This window comes from Fulmarus glacialis, unplaced genomic scaffold (assembly GCF_000690835.1).
Source record: "Fulmarus glacialis isolate BGI_N327 unplaced genomic scaffold, ASM69083v1 scaffold12023, whole genome shotgun sequence".
Lineage (NCBI taxonomy): Eukaryota > Metazoa > Chordata > Aves > Procellariiformes > Procellariidae > Fulmarus > Fulmarus glacialis.
Window position 1 is genome coordinate 1 of NW_009201066.1, and position 24,525 is coordinate 24,525.

Genomic DNA, 24,525 nt, shown 5'->3' on the forward strand with positions numbered 1-24,525 from the left:
AATGATTCTATGATTCTATGATTTCTAGAGAACTGGCAGCAGGATAGATTATTTTTGCTTCTATTCCTACAGCACTCCATTTAAAGAAAAAAACAAGGAAATTTCTATATATTCCCTACTACTTCTAGTTAGTAGTATAATTAATTGTCATTAAAAGTTATCAGTAGAAAATAATATTTAAAATGCATGTTTTGACTGGAAGCAATATGAGTATTTGCCATGTTGATAGTTTCTAAATTATTATTCACTTTGAATAATCTGGTTCGAAGTATCAAATAAACTAGTTTGTAGAAGAAACATATATACTACACTTTTCAGCATTAGTATTGTCATTAGAAATTTTGTTTGCATTTTTTATTTCATTACAAACGACACTGCAATTTCTGAGACTTCAGAACTATGTAAGTGTAATTTATGGATACGAATCTGTAAGGATTCGCAAAGCTGAGACATTTATTATAGAGCCTATAAGCTATTCTTGAATAGCTACAGGAACTATCGTGCTATCATTTTAAGAATTAGCCAATATACTTATTAAATACTCTTGAAAAATAAGCCTTCCATATCACATACTAGTATATACCAATGGAAACATTCCAAATCCAAACCCCACTATACCTCGAAAAGATGAAGGTTCCTGCAAAGCATTACTTGGTAATCTAGCTGGTCCACAGAAGAGTGACACAGTGACAGGTGTTACAACAGAACAGCATCTGATATTTGCTATCCTGTGGGCTCTCGTCATTTCATCATATATAAGCCAGTCTGTAGGGAGTGCCTGAATGGCTGCAGCTTGCCCATTTGCTGGGGGAATCTGTGCAAGAGCAGGGAAGAGTAGGCTATTTTACCCTCTATTTGTAATTAAAATAAATTTTAACACATTTCTTACTTTATATATGTAGAAATAAATACATAAATATTTATATACACATAACTTATACACACAAATAAAAAAAAGCGAGAGAGAATGCAACCAGACTCACAAATTACCCTACCATCTTGAAACAAAATATTTTCCTTTAAAAATGGATCTTAAAAAAAAAGTAAATCATTTTCAGAGCAGAATTTATTCCTGCTATTATGAGCAGGGATTGTTACATCTTTAAAAGTCTCATTTGAAACTAGGTTTTTCTACCATTTTGTCTCATTCCATCTAGAAGAAGGACTAAGTGGAGTAAGTTTTGATGAAATAATATTGGAAAAGTAAACCAACTCCAGTTCTTTATTTTATCAACTGCCAGGAAAAATATTTTCAAAAAATGTAGTGTTTATTGCACATGTTGCTTTTAAAGTACTGACAACTACGAAGAGACATTTCTAAAATGTCTGATAGAATATAGTGCTCTTTTTTGTGAACTATAAATTCAAAATGATTTTACCTTTTTATACTGAGGTTGACTAAGAACAGAGGTAGGATGAAATCGCACTTTCTTCTCCTTTGGTCCAGTCAAAACCAGGCTTTCTCTGTCTACATGCACTAGATTGGGATACATCCCAGCCACTAAGGCAGCTTTAACTACAGCCCAGTTTTCAGAGTTAGTATTAACATCTCTAATATCGGCTCCTCCTCTGGCTCTAACAAAACCTGAAGAAAGAGGACGAAAAGGTGTTATATTTGCTTGTACTTAAGATCTACTTTTTTGCTTCTCAAAAGGAATTTGGAAAAAAAAAAAGTGAAATAAACTACAAATTTGTTGCATTTTTCACCACTGCCAACCTTAACAGCACCAAGAAGAAACCATTATACTGAAATCCTTCCTGGTAAGGGGTTTTATACTAACATAGAATAGAATTACTTTTTACAATACAAAGACATTTCTTACGGAAATAATTTATTAGAACGTAAAAATCCAAGGAAACATATCTCACATTGAAAGCCAGTGGCGTGTGGAACAATCAGGGCGCTTTGACTTACATCAGCTGTTCCCTAGCCACACTTCCTCACGCTAGCATCTGCACCACGCCCAGCACGAATGTGTTACTGGTGTGTTTCAAATTAAGGAAGGAAAATGACACCAGTGAACACTATTCTTGTTACAATTTGTATACACTTGTACTAGGTATACACTTGACTCCAAAACTATGTTAAAACTTTTCCAAGCTATTTACCTGAGGCTCTAAGCTGGCCAAGAAGCTGTGTTCTCATTCCTATGATGATTTCCATTGTGGCTTGAGACAGGAAGTTCTTTTCACAGAAGGCTCTCTCCCAGCCATCACTGCGTGCCTTCTGCCATGCCTGTAAAGAATATTTTTTTACATTTGCCTATTAATTTGATTAGCTAAAATAAAAGAAATGCACTTCTTTTAAAGAATGACATCTACGTCAATAAAACAAAGGCAAAAACTATTCTGAAAGAATGGAAATGTATCAAACCAATTTTTTTTTTTTCTGGTTAAGTACTAGATTCTCTTTACCCATTCCCTAAATTAACATTATGTTAAGTTATTGTAAGATCATTATATTAAGTTATGATAAAGATCATAACGTTAGGATCATTATTTTAACTTATCAGTGTAGCAGGATATAAAGTGGCACCTTGTTGGAACATTTAGAATTCAACCAGGTTTGAAAATATAAACAAAAAAATCTGATAAAAAGTGTTCTCTCACAAATTTATGAGTCCAATATACAGGAAAGCCACTAGGCAAAAATAAAGTTTCTTCTGTAAGGACTTAACTATAGTCTATCATTCTACATCCAACTTGATTGGTACATCATTTACTTTGATATGTGATCTATCATGATTAGTACTCTTTCTGAAGATGAAATAATACCTGGAAAGCCCGGAGAAGCGCCATATGGTCACTAAATGTTCCTGCAGTAAAACGTTTTCTACACAGCATGGCTGCACGCTTTTGAGAGGCCAGTGTAGGTAAGACAAAAGGGTCTCGATATGCAAGAGTGCAAGCAATAGTAAGAATAGGATCCAGGCACTTCAGGACAACAGCACACAACACCATTTTACCAAGGTGTGGTTCTACTGGTAATTCAGTGAGATGATAACCAAGTTCAGTGAGATCTTCCCAAGGGTCCATGGCATCTATTGTCTGGGGTTTTTTTTTTAAAAAGAAAAAAAAAAAAAGGCAGGAAGGGGGGAAGTGGACAAAATTAATTTACAGTAAAAGCAGAAAGGATGTGAATACTGGACATTAACTAGACTTGTTCCCAAACACTAAGAAAGCAAGTCAAACTTTTAAGAGTTTGAGAGGAGAGAATTTTAAGCACTCTCTTCCCTTAACATGGAAAAATACATCCACACACACAAAATGAAATGAACAACACACAGAAACTCAAAGCATCCTTAAGTAACTAAACAACATCTCAGCACAAACAAAACTCAGCAAGATATGTTGCCACACCACAAATATAGAATCAAATACAATTCCCATCTAAATCTAATCCTCTGCTGACCTTCAGTATTTGCACAGCATTTCTCACAATTAAAGCTGGTGGAGGATCGGGAGCTTTCATAAGAAAGTCAACAATTGGACAATTAATTGGAGCCAGAAGTTTTGTGTGTAAACAAAGCTCCTGTAAGTTAAAAAGCAAAAAAAGATTGTTAAGATTGGGAGAGAAAAAACCACAAATACACACTTGTTTGGAGTTCACAGTATAGTTTGATAATAATACATTTTTTAAAAGTTGTAATTTCCAACTGAACATGCACCTGAAGTGGCATTCTTAGAAGTTCTGGAGTCTGAAATTCCAACATATTCTGAAATCGGAGTCTGCTGAAGAGACGAAAACAGACTCCAGGCTGACAGCGCCCAGCCCTTGAAAATAAAATACGGGAAGTTGTTGAAAATCAGAATTTCTTTAAAAAAAAAAAAACAAACCCAACAACAACAACAACAAACACCAAAAAACCAAACAAACAACACACACACAAACTTAGAATAGAAATGTAGAAGTAGGTCTAAGAAAAAGATAATTTTGTCGTTAAGTCCCACACATGAGGTGAGACTTTTCCAGTACATGGATTATTTTTGATAGTATAGAAATTCGTTACTATAATTTTACCCCAACACTGAAAGATCTGGAGAAACAAAAATAAGGCCTATCTAAAAATAAAGTGATGTGGGTTTTTTGCTAACCTAAGATCAATCCAAATCTCAACTGTCCTTTGCTGTAAGGAATATGTCATAAACTTCATTTCTTCCTCTTCACAACCCCCAAACAGTTGGAAGTTACTCTGGGAGTAAAAGGTAGAATGAAGATCGAATAACTTGTGAGTGAGGAGACAGAGATGGCAGATGCTCATTCACGCTCAAATTCCTGCAGGTTAATGCCAATGTCATATCACCAAACATAGGCATTTGTTGCTACATATCCTTTTAGCCCTCACCCAGTGTTGGGAAGAATATGATAAAGGCCTGTTAAGTCATGCATAGTTTGGAGAAGGTGAATAAGGAATCACTGCTCAATGTCTCTTCTAATATAGGGACATATATTAAAAACTAGCAATAGGCAGCCCTTTGCCCACAGATAAGTTGTGAAACACCTTACTGAACACTGTGGCTGCTGGTGCTACATGGGAGAAAGAGGAAGGAGAGCCAGCTCATGGGGGGAAAACAACCTAGATCTAATGTAAGGTTTGGGAAATTCCTGAGTGTCACTTTTGGGAAATGAATCCAAGGAAATACATGCTGAACCTTACTCTTCTGCACAGAATTAGTACTGGCCATTGTCCAACACGATATTGGACTAGGCTAGTAACATTACCCACTGTGGCTGCTATTATGTTGTGTGCTTTATCCTTAACATACAGGATGGTGGATATCTGCAAAACAAAATTCAGTATGAAGCATTTATTACCTGCCTTTTCTCTGGATAGCACTGGCTTTTGAAATCCACACCATTTTTAGCATTGTAACACAACTCAGTGCATCAAAAGACTTCTATAAAAGCAAAGCAAGGAACATAAAAACAAGATTGAATAGGGTACAAGAAATAGAAGTTTCTAATGATTTAGATCATCAACAGAAGTTCTCTAAACAAAAAAAAGTAATAATAATAAGCACCAGCAGCTTCTGGCACAAAGGTATGTTCTAAAGTACTTATTTTCAAGTGAATTTATGCTACATCCTTCGCAGGATCTTTGTGCTACACAGTTTTCTAAATTAAAGTTTTGTAGTCAATAGATAATTGTAAGTCAATAAAAGACATGGATTGTGTTTTGTGGTACCACAAACCAAGCAAAAATATGTTATTATGTTATTATATTCAATAAAGTTTTCTTCTTTGTCTCACTTGGAAATTATGTCCTTATTTTCCTACATTTGATGCAAAATTACAAAAAAATTGTATTACCGTAAGAACTTCAGAAATTTGTATGCATATCTCCTATGAAATCCAATTTTATTTTCTAAGCCATATACAGGTCTTAAACTGCCTCATTATGTTAACTCACTTTTCTTGAGCAAGTAATTAGGGAATGGGCATTCAACACATGAAAAACAGTGCTTAAAAACTTAATGGATTAGACTTGGGCTAGATACAATAGTAGGACAAAGGGAACTCCCAATGTTCTCTAAGTCTCAGGAAGACGGCGGTCCAAACTGACAAACTTGTTTTAAAAATCAAACAGAAATACCAAATTTAAAAAAAAAAAACAAACAGAGATATAATCAATATATCAACCTGCAATAGCTTTTACAGGTTTTTAAACAGCTAGCTATTTACAGTATTTGTCATAAAACAAATGGATGTCAAAACTTCTCAGTGAGTTTTGTTGCTTGACATGCACTAGCTCTCAGCCTACTATTAAAAACAAAAAGTTCTCCAAAATTTATGTATTATGTATTTTAAAATAACACTAGGAAGTTTGCTTCCCAAAGAAAGTTTAAGCCAATCATACCTCTTTCATCTTGCCTGAGTCAATAACAAATACAACATCATTGACTGTTATGCTGGTTTCTGCAATATTAGTAGACAGAATCTGCAATTAAAAAAAAAACAACTATAATAACTGTAAAAGCAAAGACAAAATACATCAATATAATATCTGACGAAGTCCTCTGATACTTGCTATTTTGCGGACGCCAGAAGGCGGATTTTTAAGCACCTTCTTCTGATCCAAAGTCTGCATATTTGAATGAAGCATGAAAACTTGGTATCTAATGCAAGACAAAGGGCACATTTTAAGGACCTTTAAAAGAAACAATAAAAACTCAAGACAACCATAGAAACTAGAGGTTTTACCTGTGAGCATTATCAGCAAATCTCTTGTCATCAAAAAGAATACGGTCCCTCAGGCTAACTATCTCATCATATCCAGGAAGAAATATTAAAATCGCTCCTAAAAAAGAAGTTGGTTTGCAGAGTTAAATAGAAAATGCACTTCAAATATATGTCAGTACTGCGTATACTAGCACTCGGAAGGTTTTACCTATTTGGTATTACTGAGAAAAGAGCACAATTCATCAGAAGCTGAATCCACAGCAGTTTATTGGGAGCGTGTCTATATACCTACCAGCATCACAACTATGACAGATGTTATAAAGTAAGTGCATAATCAGGTCCAGATCCACTTTTTCATCATCAAAACTGTGATGATAAGCTTTCAACAGTTCTCTGTCCTCTGCACTAAGGTCACTACCACTTGTTTGGACCAGGGAACTTTCATCCAGATTTCCAAATTCCACTGAAGCACTAAAATGTAAAAATACACAAGACATAGTCAAGGTTGGTTACTTCGGGTTTGCATTCAGCCATCAATTCAAAATTAGACCAACAAGACTACTTGTCTCGAATTTTGATTTTAAAGTGTAGCAGAACAGCATCTCCACAATACTATTACTGTTCACTGATTTAAGTGTTAACCCAGTAAAGCATGCAACTTCAATTTTTAGCGTTAACTTTAATTTTATTATGCTTCACTAAAACACAACCATAAGCAAATGTGACAGAACTCAAAGTATAAAGACACCATTTGTTTATCTGTTAAAGGAAAAAATAATATTTAAAAGAAATTTATTTTCAAAAAACTTCCCTACCATAACAGTTAAGCAGGCACTACACTAACAGAAACTATACTAAGAGAAATTATAATAATATAGGTCTCTACAAAACTGCAAATAAACTATAACAATTGTAAGCTAACCAAAAAACAATTCTTGAATGGCCTAGTGTACATGTTAGTAATATAAAGTTTCTTTAATATGGCTATCACGTATCAACAATAAACACACAGATAAAAACACACAACAGATTCGTTTCCACAATAAGCATCTGAAATTAAAATGGTACATTGTATAGAATCAGCATCTCCTCTGCATATTTATTTAAGTTACTATAATCACATTCTGCCTAGATATATAATCATGATAGGAATGTCCACATCAAGATGATAAACGCTAGAACTGTATTTATCCTAGGAGTTGTGCAAACATAATCAAATAAATCCTGCTATTTAGGCCAGATTTTAAATCATAAAAAGCTAAAACCTATTCTGATTAAAAGAAGACAAAATATAAATTTCCCTTCACCATTTTATACAACCGTTTCTGCAAAGTAGTTACAGCTTACCTGTAGGACTCCAACAGGTCAACAACCTCTGTCTGTCCAAAGCGCTTAGCCCAGTCCAAAGCCATCCTGAAACAGCGCATTATGTGAGGAGACAACTGTCACCGCACTTTTCTATCAATATTCTGCATTATCCTGTTTAATCCGTGCTGTTATTGTTGGATCTGCACTTCCCATTTTAAGTGCATAAACAGGTGTAATAGCTATGTCATTTTTAGATAACTGGAATTCTTTACCAAGAAAGAATCCCAGTTTTCACACATGCAAACATGTGGAAGGAAACGAGGCGGAAGTATGTGCCATTCCTTCAAAAAACACACAGCAATGTCCAGAGATAAGCCATGCCTTTTTGCAGTACCCTTTACTAGCTCCTTTAAATCATCCCGCAAAGTCACACCCTGGACATTTTTCTCCAAAATGTGTGAAAACATTGGGCTTTTTGATGTCTTACAGAAGTTACCCTCCTCACAATGCAGTTCACACTGTTTCCCAAGTTTTTCAAGTGGTAGTACCAAATATCAGACTGCTGGAATCCTAATTCTTATCTTTCCATATTACAATTATTTACTATAGTTCCCTGAATTTTTACAGATTCACAAATATCTTTTACACGATACAACATATTTACAAATATAACACAGCAAAGATCTTTGCACCTGTAATACACTATTTTTACATCTGATATAGGTTACTCTCTTAAAATAAGAATCGCCAAACATTTTGGATCTAATTCAATCAACCCAGTGAGAAAGATTCTTCTAACCAGCGTGTTAAATCAAACTCATTGAAACCAAGAGTATATATCCCATATTCGAGACTGTTTAATTAAGAATTCAATTTACAATTTACTGAAAATAATGTGGTAAACAGAAGTTAGAAATTGTTTAGACTATCAAAACCTATTAATGCTTACAGTAGTCTGGTAAGTTAGCGAATTCATTTAGATATTACAGAAATTTCTTTCTTGTTTGTATATTGACAAATAAATCTATCTTTCAGTTTATCTGTTTGTTTTTACCAGCCATTTGATGATTTGCAGTGGATACTTGCTCCCATACTGATCAGTTGTTCTACTTGACTCAGAAAGCCTCTCCCTGAAGCAATCATTAGTGCAGTCGCGCTGGTTTCACTGTGCCTATAATCAACTGACAGGTACCAAAAAAATCAGCAAAACCAATACAAACATTGTTATCTTTTCATCTGAATGTAGTATGAACAGGCCTTTCAAAACCCAGCCCAAAGAGAATTTGTTTCCTCACTTCATCCCACCAGTCAGTTCATGTGAATTTAACACTATTTTAGAAACATAACATCTGTCAATACTTCAAAACAAGTATAACAACAAATAACTACAGAAGTCATTAATTCTGCTAACTCTATTCATTTTTTCAATAAGCATCAGAATTCAAAGATAACACCATGTGAAATTGGAGATAAAGTGGCCACAGAAATTCAGGTTATTTTGTGGTTGTTTTTTTCTTATGTAATAAGATGAGAAACTTACCACTGACATTTTCAGTTAGAATGAGATGGAACACCTGAGCAAAGGAATCAATATCTTTATGCAACCAGATGTCAGAAAGACAAGAATCCATTTCTTTTATTAGCCATGGTTCAAGGCAATTCACATCTTTTTCAGTCTGAAGAGAAAAAACAGTATTGAAAGATTAATCTCTTCAAAGAGTTGTCTTTATTCTCATATATTAGACACAAAGAATTTGTACAGTCAGTTTTCCAAGTAACGATCAGAAATACAGCATTCAGATATCAGTTAAAGCATTTATTGTATCATATGCAAGCACTTTAAACAATGGCAGTCTAGCCATTTGATCTAAACAAAAGTTACGTACCACCACCATAACTGAAATCACACTTTAGCTAGAGTAGTTCATGCTAATTAAAAAAAAAAAAATCATGTTTTAAAATACATTAATATCCTTCTAGAAACTCTACAGGAGTAGTATCTTTAGAAAACAGTTTTTAACTGGATAGAGTAATATAACGCAGATTCAAACATCTCTTCAACAAAAGGAGAAACTTACCAGTTGATTAAATACTGCGTCACCACCATCATCCAACAGATTATACTCTTCAGTTGCACTTGGGACAGATCTTTGTCTCTGAGATTCCAGTTTGCTATTATTTTCTCGAGCAGAACACCACTCAGTAAGAGTGCTTTGCTGTTTTTCTTCTAGAATGCATAAAGTATTTCCAAAAAAAGTTTTACAGTTGTCTTAATTATCCATTGTTTTCAATTACAAATAATAGTTACATCAAGTCACAAAGTTTTACCTATTCAATCTCTTCTATTTAATTTAGAATGCTGTTATCAGTCCAATATAAATTCCATGATTAAGGGCATCCAAAATGCACCATTGCAAACATCTGCTATAAGAACAAGGTAAAAAATACTATTTGGGTGCTTAACACCCTAAATCTCCAGTATTCCAACTTACTGCATTCAAAGGAGCTTCCTAAGTAAATATTTTCTACACAATTCTCAGACCAGATCTTTCTCCAGAAGTGAAATACTGAAGAGAAGTGATATAATTCCTGCATGTAACAACTGATTTTTGTGTACAAGTAGAAGGAACAGTAGAAGACACCAGTGCCTTAACTGAACTTTTCTATCCACAGTGATCAGAGCTGAGCACGACGATAAACGTACAGTTAGGATTGTACATTATAGCTTTGGGTTTTGCCTTTTTTTTTTTTTTAAAATACACACTAGGATCAGTTGTCAGGAAAACTTCTCAAATAATGTATCTACTTAACTGAAAAACAACTATATTAAGTTCAAGTGTGGTAACACTTCTGGGCTATATATATTAAATGCATCCATGTCTGAAGAATGCAGTGAAAAATGTTACTAACAGGAATCACTTCTGTGCAAGATATACAAAATCCTGCCCTCTTTAACGGCTGCACTTTAGTTGCACCCAGAAGTCAGCACAGAGTATCTTCTGCTTCTATATCTTTCATGTGGGCAAAGCCCCCAATTATATGCAATTCTACTCCGTAATAATTAGGAAAAGTATAACATTTATCAACTGAAAGCAAGAAGAATGCAACCATTGAAAGAAAGTGAAAGTTGTTTGTTTTTTTTTTTAAAGTTACATAATCTACTTCAATAATTTAAACACTGAGAGCTTAAAGACACTTGCTAAAGATCATGTCTCATTTAATATTCTGACTTTGGAATTTCAACAGAGAATCACCCTATTTAATTGTTCAATCAATCAAGGACACTCATTGCCAACCCTAACAATTAAGAAATCCACCAACCTCGCTGCTTCTCTTTTTTGTACTTTACCATCTCCTTGTTTGTATACCCAGTGCTTCGTAAAATGTCCTCCAAAAACATCTCTTTAACTTCAAAAGGTCTTCCTTGTACTGAAAGTATAAATAATTCATAAAATGTTCGATATTCCCTAGCTTCATTCATAATCTTCATTTTAAAAAAGCATTTTTGTAGACACAAAAAGTGAATTAAACATTATTAGGGCCTGATTTAAGGAATTATTACTTTCCTTGAAATCTCTTGTAAAAGTATCTTCACTGGAGTTTATTTTCTTAAGATTACTGGGCCACAAAACAAAACATCATTTCAAAAGGGAAATGCCAGCTGGGTACCTTGTTGCTCATTAACCTCTTCAATTCTATTAAGTGTTATAGCAAGGGATGCTCATAGGATTGACAGTTATTAATTGCAATTTTATCAAAATAAGAAAAAGAAAATAGCCATTTTTGTTTAGGGTTACCAAAATGAATTCAGTGTGTAAGACTGACACCTGGATTACAAAATATAACAGCAATTAATACAGCAAGATCCCACAAGCAGATTGCCATCTTTGTACTAAACTACTTTTTTTTCCTGAGAAGTATATGAGGAGATGGACTTCTCTCAATATCCTCAATCACTTCAGCCAAACTTGGCTTTCTTTACTGAATACTTCCTGATGAATGAGATATTCCAATGGTCTTTATTTCCTAATAATTTACCCTGATTTCTTTTTCAATATCACTGTTTTCTAGACCTTATTTATGGACATTGAAGGATTCTTTTTCACAGGAAGAACTAAAATCTCTAGATTTTAATTTCTGGTCCCTTAGCAGACACTTGCCATAGCTAACTTTAAATCACCTAGGACTTTTCTTCAGAAAGAACAAGCTACAATTCACATACTTTTAGAAGCTGTCATGGAGGAAGTCTTCCAACACTGATCACAAACTCTGTGTACTACAGGAACCCACAACTACAAAACGTTGGTTTCTGTGGTCAGGATTTTGTCAGCTATATTGCTGAAGGAGGATCAGATCTTTTTCATGGCATTAATAGACAAAGTATCTAAACTCTCTTCTTTTAATTCTTAAATTCTCAAAAATAGGAAAAGGAAAACATCTTTTCAATTGTGATTAGCTTGTGAAGACCAGTGTGTGATAACAGTATAATGACTAAGGTAAACTGGAGAAAGATTGTCATCAGATTTTCCAGAATAAACATATTGATCTAAATGAACAGGAAGCTACAAGAAGACTAAACTGGAAAGCTGCACAATTATAATTGAGGTTTCCCCTCTCCAAACAAAAATTGGAAAATACTGAAATCATGTGTAATTTCCAGACTCCTGCCTCCAACAAGTTGCAAGCCTTATTTTACTAGGCAGAAATTCAGAGCTGGGAACGAAACACTTCTACCTGTAGAAAAAATAGATTTCATTTTCAGGAACATTCACTAAAATAAACCAATGATTTGTAGAGAAGATTCTAAAGAACGTGATCCTATACATGTCCTGGGACTGACGAGCTTCTTAAAAAAAGGCTGACATGCAGACAGTCTATTTGATTGTTTTGAAAAGAAAGCATTTCTCTTAAAAGCTTCCTTTCAAAACACGTTATATTTAGACATCGTTGAAAAAAGAAGGGGACCGCAAGGTGCCAGAGGAGATCACCCATGTAGAAAACTTGCAAGCCAGGAGGGTGAAAGGAAGGAAAAAAGGCGGGGGCGGGAAGGGAAAGCATCTCCCATACATATATGTTTTACCTCTACTAAAGATCAGTCAAATGAAGTTAAAACAGCAATAATGATAACATTTCTTTGCATTTGAATGTAATCTAACTGCAGGTTACTGAGTCTGAACATAAATTAACATAAATTGCCATGTCTTTTCTCAATGTTTACCCAGATTAACAGCTAATCATTTCCTTTAAAATAAAGAATCATGCGATTAAAACATGAAAACCCAATTTGCGTAGGACTATATTTCTGAAGTGACCAGAACACTTCACTCTGAAGTAGGTGCAAATAGTTAAGAAACAACAAAAATGAACAAAGAACAAGCATTGTTGTAACTCTCAGTGTATTTATCATGTTCCCTTACTCAGAATGATTTGCTACAATTTAGTAAAACCTGTAAGTCCTAGGGCAGTTATACTCAGATTTAAGAGTTTACATAAATACTTACTGTGTATTACTGGGCAACTTCCAAAATACCTAATAAAGAGATTTGCATCTAGAGCAGCACTAGAAATAATTAGTTTTAAATTAGTCTGTTTTTGCAACACATCTCTCAGTTTTATTAACAAGAAGTCACTGAACCTATCCCTCTCATGTACTTCATCCTATAACAAAAGGGAAAAAAAAAAAAAAACACCAGATAAACATCACAGATCCAAGATTATAACTTTTCACAAATATGAACTTTTTTAAAGACTAAAATATATAATTTGCTGGTAAGTCTAATTTAAGTAAGGATTTTTTTTAAAACTATATGAAGTAAAAAAAATATTTCAAAGTTTTACAAAGATATCAGAGCAGACTGCACTGGTAACGCACAGGCCACATATACCTTGATTTCAGAGGTTAAAGGGAACTCCTGAAACTTTTCTAATTATTTGAATCTCATTTTCAAGATAATGACACAAACCGCAAATCCTACAAATCTTATTAAAATAAATTCTCACTTCACAATTGATGAACATTTAAAGAAATGTATGATACCACATAAAAGTTAGACTGCTTAGATCCATTAAGTCCCACATAAAAGTTAGACTGCTTAGATCCATTAAGTCATGCACAAAGCTTATCATCAATTAAGGCACATGACTGATTAATCATCTTTGTTGGTGTGTTCTTCTGTTTTATATTATGAATTTATGAAGCAGAGACCCAAATACAACATTTTTAGGCTGAAGTCAAGAACGTACAAGTCATTCTCACACCTTTTCCCATTTTGATAAACAGGCAGGCACCTAAAATTATCATGAATTTTTCTGTCTTCAGCAGCGGAGAACTTAACCTTGCGCTAAACACTCTGGTTCCACTGACTTATCAAACTCCACAATAGGAATATTCACGTAATCATAAACTAACACACTTAAATAATTTACTGATATTTACATTATCTTGAAAACATTTGGGCAAACAAATGGACTGCAAACCTGGTATTGCTAAAACAAGTACATGATATAAGAAATTCTGACACACACATTGAATCATATCTACATAAGCCTCCCTAAGACTTTTCTGCTTTCTGACACAGAAAGTTTGGAAAAATTTGGAGCTCTGTCCTCCACAACTGCATCATGATTCCAAAATTAATTTTATATTAAAATAAGACAATTCTATATTTTTACCAAAAAAAAAAAAAAAGGTACATGCTACAATAAAGACTCAGTAAGTCTTTAATCCTAATTCAGATTCTAACCAAACAAAAATGCTTAGCAAATTAATAAAGAAAACTAGGATCTCATCTTCAAATCAACAAGTAATACATACTGCTCCACCTCACATGAAATACAACAGGATTCTTACCACAATAACATGTGTCACAGTTGATAGAGTGCTGTCTCCTGCCATTAGCGTACGAAGCAGTATGCCGTTAGTGCAAAATGTTAACAGTGTCTTTGGAGAAACCCTATTGAACAGTTCATAAAGATAGTTCAGTATTTTGCACTATTTAAATGCTGCTAGCTTTTCACTACCTACTGAAAATTAAAGAATTGAACAGCTGCTCACCAGAAGTGGAATTAGATTACAGTACTCTCACCAAAGAATTCATGCATACTATTTGGTTTTAAACTATGCCTATTCCCAGAGAGTTCCTAAGGAATCCCAGTGCTTATGCTCCAAGACTTCAGACAATGGATTAATTAACAAAGTGAGATTCAAACTTATATAAATAAACAACCAAATGAAACAGAACCTGGAGAACCTCTCCATGTTGTTTAATTTACTGGAAAATTCAGTGTGGACTGCTTTGGAAAAACAGGCTCCAATTCTTCAGCATATGCTTGGATATAGCTTTTGTATTTGCCTGTATGTGATGGGTTGATCCTGGCTGGATGCCAGGTGCCCACCAAGCCACTGTATCAGTCCCCTCCTCAGCTGGACAGTGGAGAGAAAATATAACGAAAGGCTCATGGGTGGAGATAAGGACAGGGAGAGATCACTCATGTCACGGGCAAAACAGACTCAACTTGGGGAAATTAGTTTAATTTATTACCAATCAAATCAGAGTAGGATAATGAGAAAATAAAAACTAAATCTTAAAACACCTTCCCCCCCACTCCTCCCTTCTTCCCGGGCTTAACTTTAGTTGCAATTTCTCTACCTCCTCCCTCCGCGTGGCGCAGGGGGACAGGGATGGGGGTTGCGGTCAGTTCATCACACGTTGTCTCTGCCACTTTTTCCTCCTCAGGGGGAGGACTCCTCACACCCTTCCCCTGCTCCAGCGTGGGGTCCCTCCCACGGGAGAGTCCTCCACGAACTTCTCCAACAAGAGTCCTTCCCACGGGCTACAGTTCTTCACAAACTGCTCCAGGATGGGTCCTTTCCACAGGGTGCAGTCCTTAAGGGTTACAAGTCCTGCCAGAAAACCTGCTCCAGCGTGGGCTCCTCTCTCCATGGGCCCACAGGTCCTGCCAGGAGCCTGCTCCAGCACGGGCTTCCCACAGGGTCACAGCCTTCTTTGGGCATCCACCTGCTCCATTGTGGGGTCCTCCATGGGCTGCTCCATCATTAACCTCCTTGGGCTGCAGGGGACAGCCTGCCTCACCATGGTCTTCACCACGGGCTGCAGGGGAATCTCTGCTGCAGCGCCTGGAGCACCTGCTCCCCCTCTTTCTTTGCTGACCTCAGAGTCTGCAGAGTTGTTTCTCTCACATATTCTCACTCGTCTCTCTTCTGACTGCTGCTGGTGTCATGCAGTTTTTTTCTCCCTTCTTAAATACGTTATCACAAAGGCACTACCACCGTTGCCGATGGGCTCAGCCTTGGCCAGTGGCGGGTCCATCTTGGAGCTGGCTGGCATTGGCTCTATCAGATATGGGGGAAGCTTCTAGCAGCTTCTCACGGAAGCCGCCCCCGTAGCCCCTCCGCTACCAAAACCTTGCCACACAAACCCAATACACTATACTTGACTGAATCACAAAGAAATCAGCTGATTCTTTCAAATGCTTTAAGTTTTCTCTTCAAGAATTTCAAAATCTTTAAAAGTTATTATGCTAGTACCTGTGGCAGAGTTAGCTGTGCAAGTAAAAACAGCGATTGACACTACTTTCTCCAGCACTGCCACCTTAAGTACTGAAAAGTTCCTTTATGTAGTACTCTACAGTTCTTTTCCGGAAGACATGAACTCACTAGTTATCATAGGCATATTTCTTCCCAAGTTTGGAATTCATCCCTCCTTTCAAAAATCCTCCTACATATTAAATTCAAGGAACATATCCAAGATGGAAATGCTTTACTTTCCCCATCTCGACTCTTCTCTCTCGTTCAGCAGCCTTCTAGAAATCATCATTGCTGTCTAACAGTTAATAAAACTTAAAAATTTAAGTCTCCTGTGTTACTGTAAACACCTCCACCCCGCATCTTTTTTGCCCAGAGTTGGACATATTGGCATCTCTCCCTTTTGCTCTTCCTCTTGAGTGAATCTATTGATTCTTCTTAAGCAGGATTTTCTGCACTGCTTCCAGTAATTCTTGCACTTTGATCTGACCTATACTTTGTTCTCCTTCAACCAGCATAATACTTCCACACATTAATCATCCACCTTATTTGCAATTCATCTTTACTAGCTCTTTTAATCCCTTAATAGCCTTTGTACACATATTCCAATCCTTCTTTAACTTTGCTTTGTTGTTCACGTGCATTCATGTTCATTAGCTATGTGATATCTTCATCCATACAAGCAACACAACCAGCTATACATTTTGCCATCTTCTTCTCACTCATAACCCACCTGCTGCCCATTCCTGGAAATCCCACCATCTATACGGTTCAAAGAATCTAGAAACCACACACAACCTTCAGACTTTCATCCATTCCCGCTCTGCTTTAGGAACAAATTCCTCAGGTGACCTAGAAATCTCTGCTTTTGTATCACTTCATGCTTTAAACATAAAAGCTGAAACAGAGTAAGTTTAACCCAAACTAGATTGGTAAATAATGCTCAATTTCATTATTCACTTTCAAATTTTACTTTTTTTCCTTTTACATCCCCTATCAACTCAGTATATAGCAATTGTTACAGTATGCTGGTCTTCCTACTTATATTCAAAGCTTGCAGAACTTTTGGATCTATACATGTTAAAAGTAGGGAGAAAAAATGAGAGGAAAGTGTAGACTTGATTTGAAAATAAGACAAGGAATTCCACATACACCCAAGAAGAAGTCAAGAGAAAGCACCTGCAATTCACTTATGTAAGACAACTTAGTACACAAAACTGGAAAATACAGGAGCAAAACTGTCCTTTTCACTCTTAAATATTCCATTACGTGAAATTACATATCCTACCTATACTTTACATACTGAACTTTTACGAGGCTGTATCCCAAATATACTGTAGTTTAAATGTACACAAGACTAAAGATACCAACACAAGATCAATTGACTTTAAGAAATATCATCAGTACCTGCTTTCTAATCGGATCTGATAACCAATTGTCTGGCCAATCTTTTCTCTTCTTTCTGCTGCCACTCTTTCAGCCACAGCAACAGCTGCCAAACGTCTTGGCTGAGTGCAAAATATACGACAGGGAGTTCCATTTTTGTAGCAGTCATCAAGGAGGAACTGAGGAATCTGTAAAGAAGTGGTTTAAATTTACTTTTTAGTTTGAAAAAGTCATAGCTTTTTTACCACAGTGAAACAATTTAATTGTGTCTCAATATTACACAGGTTGCAAAAGGATTCACAATAGGATTATGATTGCAAACATACTTGAAGGGGCAGAAAGGCAGCAAAAACAAATTTCTGATTTTAAGTTTAATCTGTTTAAAAAAAAAAGTTGAAGCTTCTCTCTCCTGCTTCAGAGAAATCTATTAAAAAAAAAACCATACTAATCTTTCACTTTAACACAATAATATTCTACTCTAGATACTAAGAACAGAAAAAGCTTTAGAAGGAAAAGGGCTATACAAAATCAGAGCTACTTGCCCTTCAATATTTTATATTATTTTAACAAAAAACTAGTATCTATGAGAAGACTGTGCAGAACCATTTAGGCTTTTAGTAAGTATCTGCTGGCTTAGTATTTCAAAAGCAAGAAATTGAATTAGAACACAAGACTTTTGACTATATAGGAAAACAAAAGCCTTAAAACGAGCATAAAGAAATCCCTTATTACATAAATATTACAAAATTGGCATTGGTTTTGTATAAATACTGTTATCTTTTTTATTTCATTATAGAAACATACTTGAGTAGTTTTTCCTGATCCAGTCTCTCCTACAATCAAAACAACTTTATTGTCCTTTATTATTTTGACAATTTCTTCCTGTTTTTCAAAAACTGGTAGGGATTGCCTGAAGGAATCAAACTCTGATTCTCCTCTTTTCACTGGAACTTGCGGGATACCATTGTTAAGTCGTCCACTTGTCTTGTTCACTTCTCTGTTTTCTGTGAAGAAGAGTTAACAATTTACTTAAACAGATACAAAAGAAGGTCACTAAAACATTGCTTAAAAGTCATACATAAAAATGAACATTCCTGACTTTATATGCATCCCTACAGATGAAGTTACAAACCCATCACACATTTAAAAGCCATATTCATAGTAACGCATCCTGTTACAGTCCTTGAAATAAATGTTGTTCTAAGGGGCTATTACCTTCATAGACATTACTTTCATTGAACAAAAACAGACTATTCCAGTGCATTGCGCAAAGTCAAAAAAGGCCATGAAGAGCAAAGAGAAATAGAAACTAAACCTGAGAAAAGCAGCCTGCCTGGCATAATTTCTTGGCCTTTGTATCATGTTTACACATTCACACCTCCACAGTTCGCCTAGAAATATTCACTGTAATGTGTAAGTTAAACCTTTAAGTTACTCCAAACTGACAAGCACGTCTTCTGAGAAAAAGATAACTTTACTGTGATTCATATGCCACATCCTCCCTGGTCTTTTATGACCTCCTTTCAGTCAACCTTACATAACCTAATGCTGTAGTCCTAAGATTTGTCTTAAATCACACAAATTGAACCATGCTGTATCTAGACCCATGGACCCACACAACACAGTGTGATGTATTAGAAAGCAATGCATAAGTAGCCAAAGAACCTGCATGTCTTCAAAGGAGACTACTTCAAATTCAGTGCTGTAAATGCTATTCTATAATTCCTTAATAATTATTTTCCAGAGGAATGAAAAGCTTGCTGTAAATTCAATTATACATATTTAATGTGATTAACAGATTAATATATTAAATTACAAGCACTGTCTTACCAAGACAGACACAGGCTAACAGATTAAAAGAGCCAAAAACTATTCTGGAGAAGTAAAGAAAGATAAATTTTACACTGTTCATTGGCTTATGCCTTACATTCCTAAGGAATTGATTTTCAGTACTTTTATTATAGTTTCCCTCTGTTCATTAAAAAATCCTATAAAACAACTGAAACAATTGAAAAAGAAAACTAGCAAAGGAAGCACTTAAAGCATGAACCATTATAAATCAGAGATATCCAATGAAACAAGGCGTACTGGTACAAGTGTTTCTTGTGCATTACACCCAGCTTTGTACACAGAAACACAACATAACTCTTACACTCGTAACTTTTAAAGCAATAATCTTGTTAAAAGCATTGTTTAAAAAAAAAAACAACACAATATATCAGAAGTTTGTCTTCCAGTGAACTCTTTCATATTCTAGAAATCACGAAGTTTAGACAGTAGTCTCTTAGGGGCCCAATCTATTTTAAAAGATGAGAAACAAAAAATAAACTTCTTATTTTATCAAGAACATGAATTTCTATACGCAGAACAGCCACCCTCATTTTCTCATATGGGTGTTCTTATACGGCAGTCATGGTAACACTTCTCCCTTCAATCTCACCTCATGGAATTTGTAGGAAATCACATTTCAGAAATGTACTTCCAAATAAATTCGGTTGGAACTGGCTCAAAGATTCAAAAGTAACTTGGCACAAGGGAGACAATGGAATGTGGGTGACATGACTGACTAAGTTCCTCACGACACCAGCTTTAAAAGACCCTATACTAACAATTAAAAGTCAAGAAAATTAATGGGTTTGTTTGGGGGGGGAGGGTGTCAGTTGAGATGGGAGACGAGACAGAAAAGAAACGTTTTTGTTTTGTGGTTGGGTTGTGGATTGTTTTTTTTTTTTAAGCAGCGTTGATCCACAAGTCCATATCAGAAGACACGCTGAACATACCAGATTCAACAGCACATGCATTTCCTCGCTCTGTCTTTGGCAGAAGTTCTGTTCGTTCTTTATTTGTGACAGGAAATCTCTGAATTAAACTCCGAACAGCATGTTTCGTACTGGGAGCCAAGCAACAAGTCATTACTGCATGTGTCAGTTCCGATCCATCCTTCTTCCTTACAGTCAGGTATCGATTTGCTCCTTTTCTGGGAGGGGGGAGGGGGGAAAAAGGTATTTTAGGAATAAGTAACCTATTTACCTCTATGTAATGATCTTCCACCATAATTCTTTCAAAATGGCTGTCAGATTGTTTTCAAATATAATGTCGTAACTAGAAACTTCCAAATAACATCCTATGTAGCATAATGCACACAAAAATAACAGAATATCCACTATCAAAACCACCCTCTATTCACATGAGGTAGTGCAGCACGGCTACTGCAGACTTCGGATGACTACGCCCAGCACAACACTACAATTAGGCCTCCATAATGTAACACTGTTCTGCTATCCTTCTTTTAAAGGTCTATCACTGCATTTGCTTCCCAAAAAAACTTGGCTGTTCCCAAAAGACAGCCAGCTCCATCAATCATTCTATCAATCAATACTGAGAGGTATTACACAAAACTGATTTCTAGACTAATTTAAGAGACTTAGACGTTAAAAATCAACAAATAGACATAACAGACAAACAAGCAGCCTTCTAGTGATACTCCAAGCCTTAAGGAAATCCAGTAAAACAAATCAGATTTCCAGGATGTTCATTATCAAATATTTACAATGTAGAATTAGAGCCAAAACACTTAATCATAACACTGCATTTGTTCTCAAGACTTAACTTTGACACTGAAATGCAAAGAACTGTTGTAAATATGTTTGAAACTGAACTGTCTTGTGCCTGGGCTGCAATGACATATCAACACTTTGAAAATGACTTCTCAGGATAAGAACAGAAGGTCACACTAAGAGCCCAGTGCCCCGTCCCTGGCGGGGTGGTATAGTGGTGCCTGTGTATGGGGTGCAGATACTCAAGTGCTGGCAGGGGTGGCCTCTGTGAGGAGCAGCCGGGGCTGCCCCATGCCGCACACAGCCAGCTCCCACAGACTCACTGCAGGGCAGTGAGATGCAATGGTGGTGACTCTGTAATATTGTATTTAAGAAAGGGAAAAAACACTGCACATTAGCTGTGAGAGAAAGGAGCGAGAAAAATGTGGGAGAAACAGCCCTGCAGACACTAAGGTCAGTGAAGAAGGAGGGAGAGGAGGTGCTCCAGGTGCTGGAGGAGAGATTCGCCTGAAGCCCATGGAAGAGACCTCAGTGAGGCAGGTTTATCCTGAAGGAACTTCAGCCTGTGGGAAAGACCCCATGCTATTTTCTCCCCTGTTCAGGAGGGGGAGTGACAGACCAAGCTGGCTAGGCACCTGGCAGTCAGTCAAGGTCAACCCAACCACAACATGGCTGCTTTCTAAGTTGTTGGCTTGGGTTCAGCTCCTGGTCAATGCAAGATAACATTTCAGAACAGCAAAAATACTGAAGCTGAAAGAGTATTTGAATGTGAGTTCCAGAGAAAGGTTGGCAGAATTGGAAAAACCGCAATGCTTCCCACGACTATGCTCCCAGTCTTCAGTAGTTTGTATCTCAGCAACCTCGAACTACAGAACCATTGCGATTTGAAGGGACCTCTCGAGGTCATCTGGCCCAAACCCCTGCTCAAGCAGGGTCACATAGAGCCAGTTGCCCAGGACCATTCCCAGACGGCTTTTGAGTATCTCCAAGGAGGGAGACTCCACAACCTCTCTGGGCAACGTGTCAGTGCTTGGTCCTGGCACTAGGCACCACTGAAACGAGCCTGGCTCTGTCCTCTTTGCATCCTCCCTGCAGGTATTTATATACGTTGATAAGACACCCCACCTTCTCTTCTCCAGGCTGAACAGTCCCAGCTCTCTCAGCCTTTCCTCTTAGGAGAGATGCTCCAGTTCTTCATCATCTTGTTGGCCCTTCACTGAACTCTCTCCAGCGTGTCCATGTCTCTCTCCTACTGGTGTTCCCAGCGCTGGACACAGCTCTCCAGGTATAGCTCACCAGTGCTGAGTAAAGGGGAAGGATCACCTCCCTCGACCTGCTGGCAACACTCCTCCTAATCGGGGGTTAGCGGGGGAGCTTGAGAGACAGCCCTGATGCTGTGTGAGCACTGCTCAGCAGTAGCCAAAGCACTGGTGTGTTATCAACACTGTTCTGGTTACAAATGCAAAGCACTGCACTACAAAGGCTGCCGTGGGGAATGTTAATTCCATCCCAGCCAGACCCAATATACTACACTACTAAATGTCTAGAGGCATACTAGCTATGAAAAGCTTATAATAAGTTTTCTGTAAGTATTCAACAGTGTGTGTTGGAGTGTGTCCAGAGGAGGGTGACAAGGATGGTGAAAGGCCTTGAGGGCAAGACTTAGGAAAAGGGGCTGAGGTACTTGGCTTGTTCAGCTTGGAGAAGAGAAGGCTGAGGGTGACCCCATCGCAGTCTACACCTTCCTCGGGGGGCGCAGTGGAGGGGGAGATGCTGATCTGCTCTCTCTGGTGACAAGCAACAGGACACAAGGAAACGGAATGAAGCTACGTCAGGGGAAGTTCAGACTGGACATTAGGAAAAGGTTCCTCACTGAGAGGGTGGTGGGTCAGTGGAACAGGCTCCCCAGGGAAGTGGTCATGGCACCAAGCCTGTCAGAGTTCAAGGAGTGTCTGGATGATGCTCCTAGTCACAGGGTTTAGTTTTAGGTAGTCCTGTAAGGAGCAGAGGGTTGGTCTCGATGATCCTTATGGGTCGCTTCCAACTTGAGATATTCTATGATTCTATGAAAACAACTACCAAAAATACCAGAGAATCTATTAGGCAGCCACTCAGAGATACTTACAAAGCTCTACAAAGAATCAACAAGGATTCAAGCAGGGTTTACCAGTTACAGTTAAGCACAGGCACCATACAACCCAACCACGTTCCTGCTAACCACTTGCGCACATCTGACAAGGCTTTCTAACACTCCATGTTCCCAAAATATGATGCAAAGATACACAAGTTTAGCCACATTTATTGTCTCAGGCATCTGTGGCAAAAATCAGCTATACCACTCCCGAGACTGGAACCACATTGGAAGCATAGCTTCACTTGAACAGAACTGTGCTTGAATAAGATCTTCTGAAACCAAGCTACACATTCAACACAATCAGTGCTAAATAGCACTTACTCCGTAATTAAGTATAGACCAGAGAAATAGCATTTTACACTGCTTTTGCAAGAATCATGAAGTATCACCAAAAATGAGGAACAGCAAATGCTGCTACAGCTTTACAACAGTCCACGCGCACACAAGTTATACATGACACTCCATCTATCTGGGTTTTTCCTGCAACTTTCCCTTTCCAGTTGCTTTGCCACCTCAACTCCCAAGGCAACCAGATTCTCAGCTTTCACACAAGCTCATCAGGTCAACGAACATGGGTTTTCCCTTCAAAAGATCAGAGCAGGGTAAGAGAAACAAACATCATTGTACCTGCATATGAACCTTCTTCTCCTGCACTTCTCAACAGAAGCACTCTTTTGGACATGCTGCTCTAGGTTACATTTTATCTGTCAAGATATGAGATTCTACGCAAAACCCTCGGGCACACAATAGTGCATGAAAAACAGAACAGATCTGGGTGAGAGGTCTTTTTTATGGACCCATGAAATCCACAAAACAGTATAAGGACAAGCTATCTCAAACTAAGCAAGTCGTAAGTTTTTTTAAGTAGACATAAAGCAAAGCACACTTATTTTTATCTTACTTTTTTCTCTAGTATTATTCCCTGCACCAGTGCAGGATATGCTAAAAACACAGATCATTTTAATGCTAGTCATGAAATTCCATATATTTGCACCAAAAAAAGAAAACAATAAATAAAAATCAGACTCCAACTTACCCTTTACTTTTAGATATCAGTCCAAGAGACTGACAAAGACGGTGAACAAATGCTCTTTCAGTACTGGTGAAAGAAGAAGGAAATTCCATTTCTAGAAAGATAATTAAAAGACCAAACATAACAACACAACATGCAGTATTCTTGACATATTATCTCGATGTCACGAGTTTTTCAATCCCCAAACCTATCACGTTCTCCCGTGAACAACGGGACTAACGGCAGTGCTGTATCTTCACACCTGGAAGCAATGCAGGGTTCACAAGCAAGCCATCTTATTCAAGCAAAAAGGAGCTGAGGAGAGGCTTCTACTGGAGAACCGATGAAGAGCCTCCGGGCCTAGATGTCTGTCACCCCCACTCCGGGCCTCGCCTCGCCTCC

General features: G+C 37.1%; 1 protein-coding gene across 1 annotated transcript; it reads right to left on the reverse strand.

Moving 5' to 3' along the window:
* Window positions 1-618: 618 nt before the first annotated feature.
* On the reverse strand, window positions 619-24,236 carry YTHDC2 (YTH domain containing 2; the record flags this gene model as incomplete). The annotated part of the gene is made up of 22 exons (XM_009573808.1): window positions 24,148-24,236; window positions 20,201-20,397; window positions 18,225-18,424; window positions 17,442-17,608; window positions 14,340-14,442; window positions 12,991-13,147; window positions 10,811-10,918; window positions 9,568-9,716; window positions 9,030-9,165; window positions 8,544-8,670; window positions 7,529-7,594; window positions 6,474-6,652; window positions 6,203-6,299; window positions 6,030-6,117; window positions 5,859-5,939; window positions 4,817-4,899; window positions 3,669-3,774; window positions 3,413-3,532; window positions 2,776-3,048; window positions 2,110-2,236; window positions 1,380-1,585; window positions 619-814 (listed from the first exon to the last, which is right to left on the reverse strand). Coding segments are annotated over exons 1-22 (3,055 nt in total), but the record flags the coding sequence as incomplete, so codon positions are not given.
* Window positions 24,237-24,525: the final 289 nt, after the last annotated feature.